The 7,653-nt window shown below is 41.9% G+C and overlaps 1 protein-coding gene across 1 annotated transcript; it reads left to right on the top strand.

Annotated features, from left to right (window-relative positions):
• Nucleotides 1–1,715: 1,715 nt before the first annotated feature.
• On the top strand, nucleotides 1,716–6,553 carry LOC106567815 (glutaminyl-peptide cyclotransferase). The gene is made up of 7 exons (XM_014137577.3): nucleotides 1,716–2,028; nucleotides 2,369–2,515; nucleotides 2,672–2,974; nucleotides 3,480–3,641; nucleotides 3,739–3,838; nucleotides 4,245–4,361; nucleotides 4,688–6,553. Exons 1-7 carry the CDS (start codon nucleotides 1,795–1,797, stop codon nucleotides 4,831–4,833), a joined length of 1,209 nt encoding a protein of 402 aa, XP_013993052.1. The 5' UTR covers nucleotides 1,716–1,794; the 3' UTR covers nucleotides 4,834–6,553.
• Nucleotides 6,554–7,653: the final 1,100 nt, after the last annotated feature.

Here is a 7,653-nt window from a genome sequence, read left to right as displayed (position 1 = left end):
GGCGATGTCATTTACAAAATAGCCTCCAATACCCTACTCAATAAATTAGATGCAGTCTATCACAGTGCCATCCGTTTTGTCACCAAAGCCCCATATAATACCCACCACTGCGACCTGTACGCTCTCGTTGACTGGCCCTCGCTTCATACTCATCGCCAAACCCACTGGCTCCAGGTCATCTATAAGACCCTGCTAGGTAAAGTTCCCCCTTATCTCAGCTCGCTGGTCACCATAGCAGCACCCACCTGTAACACGCGCTCCAGCAGGTATATCTCTCTGGTCACCCACAAAGCCAATTCCTCCTTTGGCCGCCTCTCCTTACAGTTCTCCGCTGCCAATGACTGGAACGAACTACAAAAATCTCTAAAACTGGAAACACTTATCTCCCTCACTAGCTTTAGGCACCAGCTGTCAGAGCAGTGCACAGATTACTGCACCTGTACATAGGCCAACTATAATTTAGCCCATCCGACTACCTCTTCCCCTAGTGTATTTATTTATTCATTTATTTTGCTCCTTTGCACCCCATTATTTCTATTTCTACTTTGCACTTTCTTCCACTGCAAATCTACCATTCCAGTGTTTTACTTGGTATATTGTATTTACTTCGCCACCATGGCCTTTTTTGCCTTTACCTCCCTTATCTCACCTCATTTGCTCACTTTGTATATAGACTTATTTTTCTACTATATTATTGACTGTATGTTTGTTTTACTCCATGTGTAACTCTGTGTTGTTGTATGTGTCAAACTGATTGCTTTATCTTGGCCAGGTCACAATTGTAAATGAGAACTTGTTCTCAACTTGCCTACCTGGTTATATAAAGGTGAAATAAAATAAGTAAAAAATGTATCAAATAATTTTACTCTAGCCAGCTAGTCCAAGTCATGTCACCTCAATGGCAATAAAAAAATACCAATCCCTTTGCACGAGGCTAGACACAGACCTATCCTAGCGAGTACATTGAACGTTCTAAGATTTTTAAGAAATATATTGGATTTGAACATTACCATGTGGAAATGTGGCCTACTTGATTAACCAATCAGTTGTTTGGTTCAATCATTTATTCATCAATGTACAATTATACAGATATTGATAAAACAATACACATATAAAGATATAATTCGGGGGCTACTGTGGAATTATTTTATTTGTTTAAATCTAGCCTGTTGTCATTTTAGAATGTATTCCAAAAACACTACGCCACTTTTCCAGTGGTTTTTTTCTCCATCGATTGTAAACCAAAACCTTTTCGCGCACGACAATTTTCGCAGCAGGTACCGGTCTGAACTTGTTTGCGTGAATACACTAAATAGCCACCACAGTAGTGGCGGGATGCCCATGTTTTTGCACCAACGGCAGACACGGAACTTCGGGGTGCAAAAATGAGGCCATAACGAATGATATGGCGGAATCAATATTCGACTAGTGTGGACGTTGGTAGATTTAATTGAATAGATCCGCCGCTGCATATATGTTCCAACATGACTGCGTAAGTGTTCCATTCAGGTAAATTATCCCCTATGTTCTTGTTGAATGTTAGCCTATCCTGTTGAGATTGTGTTAAATGAAATAATAGATGTCATACATGGGCTCGAGTCTCAGCAGCCAGTGGCCTCATTAATTACATAAACAGTCAATCAGTCATGGAAGGTGTCGTATTGTTTTTTTGTGATATTTAACATGCGCGTTCTTCTCCATTCCCATACGCCAGCCTGGAATCATTACGCAAATAGTTGAGAAAGGCTCTGTAGCAGACTGTACCGTTGTGTGAATCTATCCGTACTTCAAGTCATGAGAACCATCCGGAGGCACCGAGCTGCTACTGGCACCGAGCTGCTACTGGGACGCTGCAACCGGCTCCGGATGTCCCGAGTTCGGATGCTTCTCGTATGTCTATGCGGGATGCTGGCTATGGCTCTGACACTTGGATTTTATTTGTCGAGTAATGATACAAGCGATGATGATGACAGTATTCATATGGACGATAACATACAATTTCGTGTGCCAGACCTAATAAGAGACAAGGTAGGTGATAAATACTGTATTGTATATTGTAGCCTCCAGTTTTCCAATATTGCACCAAGCCGAAAGGAGTAGCATACTTTTTTAGGTGATGCTATCTTGCTACAGCGTACATACCCCAGTTAGCAGGAATACTTAACCCTGCCTGTTCAACTATAGATGCTATAATAGCATCTATATTGATACATTTCACTGATGGCAGAAAGTTAACCTCAAGTCAGATATTTGATTGCTCAATAATAAATAATATTTTCTGCAAGGTAACAGACAGTTTTCAAAATGCATATGTGAAAGAAATACTGCAACTGCCTCCTCTCTCTCCTGCTGTCCTCCCCTTCTGCAGTTGACCCATAACCCCCGTAGGTCCACTGTGGCCCAGATCAAACGTCTGGTGGGCCAGGTAAATTCGGGGAGGCTGTGGTACTCTCTCCTGAGGCCCATCCTGGTAGAGAGACTGCCAGGTACCAGGGGCAGCCGTAGGGTGCGTGAGGTTAGGAACTTTATTGACTCCTGCAAGAGACATCAGGGTAGAAAGTCTGTAATGTCTGAACTGGTATCTCTTAATCTCTGTTTTACATGTTATTCTAACAATTAACATTTTGTTTACTGAAATTAAAATCACACTTTTTTTCTGTGATTGCCACAGCACATCTACAGCCATCTAGAGTTCCTGTCAGCGGGTTGGTCGTTGGAGGTCGACTCCTTTAACTCTGCTACCCCAAAGGGACTAATCACCTTCTCCAACCTGCTAGCAGTCCTGGACCCCTCGGCCCCGCGTCGTCTGCTGCTGGCCTGCCACTACGACTCCAAGGCCATGCCCCCAGCTTCCAAAACCCCTGACGGTCCTCTCAGGAGGTTCCTAGGGGCCAGCGACGCGGCTGTCCCCTGTGCCATGATACTGGAGCTGGTGACTGCACTGGACGTTCACCTGAAAGTGCTAAAACAACAGGTAAATACTGTGTCTGCTCTGCTACTGTAGGGCAAAGGTAGAGGGCAAGGATGAAAGTGATGACTTCACAGATCCTTTTAAGTTCTCAGTTGCATGGGGAAAAGAAAATGTTGGATTTGCAGAAAGTGTAGGAAAACAGATGAAAGAATGTGCTTTTGTGTGTGGGTGGACTACACTCTGAAGAGTTTGTCACTCTCCCGAGATGTCAGTCTATTTATAGATCTGGAGTTTTACCCATGCTTACACATTAATTATTTATATATTTATTTCCAATTTAAACTGTGCAGACATTGATGGGTTGGAGCTCAGACATCATTAACACTCACCTGTCATCTCCCATGTTGGCAGCAGAAGCAATGCATTTTAAAGGATATTGAATGGTAGTCACATATTATTCAACCAATAACTTTCTTTTCTAAACATATACTGTATGTTATATTACAAGAAGATCTACCACTCCATCCCCTGTACATTTTTTCTCTCTGTCTGTTTTTCTCTCTGGTAGAAGTCACAGGTGACAGTGCAGTTGGTCTTCTTTGATGGTAATGAGGCGTTTGAGCAGCCGAGTCCCTCTGACTCTCTGTATGGCTCACGTTACCTTGCTGACCAAATGTCCCGCACCCCTCACCCCCCCGGAGCCGAACATACCACCCTGTTAAATGCTTTGGTGAGGCTCTTTTAGTGTATGTTACAATGTTCCCTTGCCAAGCCATATGTAGTATGCAATGTGTTCTGTGTGTTGATTTGCTGACTTTTACTGGCAGGACCTGTTTGTTCTGTTGGATCTGATTGGTGCACCTGACCCTATGTTTGTCAACCACTTTGACAACACTGTACGCTGGTTTGATGAGCTCGTATATGCAGGTAAGGCCCCCCACCCCACTTCTCAACATTTTTACTCCACATACAGTATCACAAAAATTGCCTGTATTGCCAGATAAATTAATGAATTGTTATCACATTGATTGCTCACTGTAATCATAATGGGGCAAAACATGTTGAAATGGAGATTGTGAAGTAGAGGGAAGGAGGCAGAGGTACACTAGAATGACAGAAAGAGCCAGGGAGCAAGGCAAAGAGAGTTTGGCAGGTGGATGACTGACTCATGCTGATACAGGACCAGGCTCTCCAGTGCTGATCTGACTTTAATTTCACTCAGGCACAGTAATAAGACACCTGGAGTGAGCTGTTTTTCCTCCCTAAATGTTCTGTCTCTCTGCTTATTCCTCCTGTTCTTCATCATTGGCCTTGACCATGGCCCGTCTGCCAGAGAGGAGGCTCCATAAGCTGGGTCTGCTGTCCTCCCACCCCAGAGAGGTGAGCTACTTTAGGAAGGACTTAAACCTGGGCCCTGTGGAGGACGACCATGTGCCCTTCCTCCAGCAGGGTGAGAGAGCACACCCACATAGATAGACAGATGGTTAGAGAGCACATTTACTGACTAACAAGAATGGATGTTTAACAGTACACCTTGAATACCTACACAGCTGATTAGACTATGGCCTTATGACTGTACTGTATCTACAGAGATTGGTTCCCTCCTTCTCTTTAGTTTTATCCCTGTAGAACTTAATGTACCATCTGCCTGTTTTCTCTCTCGCTCTATCAAACTCTGTCTACCCTATCTGTCCTCTACACTCTACCCTATCTCATTTTTCTTCTCTCCTCCCCTATCTCTCTGCCATTCCCACCCACTCTGCTCTATGCCTACAGGGGTTCCAGTACTACACATGATCACAACGCCCTTCCCCTCCTTTATGCACACTCTGGAGGACACAATGGAACACATCCATTCTCAGACTATCGAGAATCTCACCAAGGTGCTAGTGGTGTTCCTTGCTGAATACATAGGACTCTGACTGACATTTTTCCCCCATTATTATTTATCATACACATGGATCAGTTCGATTTTATGCCACAATCACCCACCCTTGTTTTATAATACCAGCCACTCTCCCACTTACAGTTAATTACTTGATTACTTAGTATCACATCCCCACATCATACATTTCCAAAGTCCTATCACACCAGGCAATTTTTCCACATCACCTATAATCCCACATTCTATACCCTATTCTTATTGTTTTTTCTTTATCCATTCTGGAGCCAAACTAGAAAACTGTTGAAATTAGCATTGTGATTATAGAGGCCTTTTACATACCCTGTCGCTCTAATTCCCATAATCGATGTGGGTCTCAGATTTATGCAAAAACACATGGCTAAACTTGATAATGTGCCTTTTTTCAATATGTTCAGTAAATAAGGTTGTGAACATTAGAGTATAAAGTGCTTCCCAGTGAGGGATAAAAAAAAAAACAGTTTAAAAGGCGAAATAAAGAGGTGATATACAGACATTACTGTACATATTTGTTCACCCAAAAAATAATTTATAGTCCAGCCCAGTAATAATATAGCAATAAATATGTGCTTTGACAAGTGCCAGATTATATGGAATATAATTGTGCATGTAGCTAATACAAGTTATACAAAGTAAAAGTTTCCAATATTACATACACCCAAGAACTCTGTTTGTTGAAATGTATGTATTATGTATTAGGATGAAGATGAATCAAATGTATTGGTATGACTTTGTATATTGAGCATTAAGATATTTAGAGATATTCATCTAAAATCAATACTAGGTTCTGTGCCAATGCTTTACATATCACTTGTATACTGAAAGAGTTGCATCTACCAGTTAACTGGGCAAAAGTGATAATAACTCATTGAAAAGTATTATCTATTGCATACTGTATGCATCCACTATTGTAGCATAACAATGGCCTTGACATGAGGTGTCAGCCAGCAGAATGTAATAATGCATAATGAGAAACTATTTAATGCGCAATACTTGTTACAGCATACTCAGTTCCAACATTATTATACTGTGTGAATGGATGCTGAAACTGCCACTGTTTTGTTACATAGCCTGGGTTCCAGTCTGTTTCTGCTAATGTAGCACATGGGGATGTGTGAAACTTACTCCTCAGCCTGAAGTGTCCCTACTTGCACCAGTGTGTAGCTGGCTTTTCACGTGGTGTCGACTGGTAAGATGCTTCAGGAAGGCAGTCATGTGTGTTAGCAAGGCAGAGGTCCTGGGTACGAGCCTCATGTGAGCTGAGTGAAGAAGAAGTGGTACTTGCTAAGTAGAATGTCTGTTAACACTCAGTTGTTTATGCACAACAAGCAGGCACCCAGGCTCCAACTGGAGTCATCTAATCGCCTATGTGAAAGATTGATTGATGCTATACTTAAGCAATAAGGGCTGATAGGGTGTGGTATGTTGGACATATACCACAAACCACAGAGGTGCCTTATTGCTATTGTAAACTGGTTACCAATATAAATAGAACAGTAAATAAGTATTTTTGCGTCATACCCGTGGTATATTGTCTGATATACAAGGCTGAAATACTGTTTTAGCCAATCAGCATCCAGGACCCAAAATACGCAGTTTGTAATGTACCTCAACCCTTGTATTGCACTAATATCTGACATTGCCTCATACTTTCATTGTAGTGTATAAAAAACAGATGTGAAATTAATGATAGCTTGCATAGAATTCCTCTGAGAATATTTTGTTAAATAAAAAAATGTATGAACTTGTTTGATTTGTTTTATTTCATATATGAAAAAATTGTTGAAACGTTAATTTCCCCCCAACATCTGAGCTGCTACCTTCCAGCAGGCGGTACCGGAGCATCAGGTCTCGTCGGTCCCGGGACAGCTTCTTTCTCCAGGCCATAAGACTGTTGAACAGCTAACCCTAAGCAGTCTACCTGCACAGACCTGTCTACCTGTACTCACCTGCACCAGACTATTTGCACTTGCTCTTTTCACACCTGTATCTTAAAGAGACTATTTGCAGACTCTCACCCACCCTTACACACCATTGCTGCTACTATTTGTCTAAGCTACTCTACCACGTCCCTACTCACTTTAGCAAATTTCATAGTTAGGTCTGTATATTCTTATTATGTGTAAATATTTACAAACATTATCACTTACTGTGTATTTGTTTGTATAAATGTGTATTGCACTGTTTCTGAAAGCTTGCAGGTAAGCATTTCACTATACCATTTACATCCGGTATCCTGTGCATGTGACCAATACACTTTAATTCGATTTGAGCTGACAGCAACATTGAGAAGTAAGACATCCAAGCCAATAGAGGGAAGTGTAATACCCAAAGCAATAGCACCGTGGTCTTTGGCTTTCGTAACATGAACATAACATGCGTTATCATTAAGGTCGTACTGTTAGCTAGTGGCTAGTAGATTTTTTTTTAGCTAACCCAAGATAGACCACAGACTCGTTTCCAACAGAAGCAAATTAATCATAGTGGGCCGAGCCATGCACGAGCTAGCGAGATCCTATTGGCGGGTTCTAGCATATATTTGCATATTTCCGTTAGGGAACGCTTCTGTGAAGTGCGCATGTGCAATAACTCAATTTGCCCTTGCACTCCTAAACAACGCACCTTTTTAGAAGCTTTGGCAAAGTGTAAAGTCTACAAAACGTAGTCCAGTCTGTTCTTAACAGATTATAGTTTTGGGAACATAAAATTGTTTTGAGCTCCATATTCTCCCACTGCCAGCCACTGGGCTTGCTCTGATCACCAAATTTGGTGGTGAGTGGTAACGCCAACCGGATGCTTCAGATTTACACGTCTGGTAAAC

This window comes from Salmo salar, chromosome 13 (assembly GCF_965601325.2).
Source record: "Salmo salar chromosome 13, fSalSal1, whole genome shotgun sequence".
NCBI classification, from domain to species: Eukaryota; Metazoa; Chordata; class Actinopteri; order Salmoniformes; family Salmonidae; genus Salmo; species Salmo salar.
Note: the sequence above shows the minus strand (reverse complement) of the source record. Positions and strands in the feature narration are given on the sequence as shown.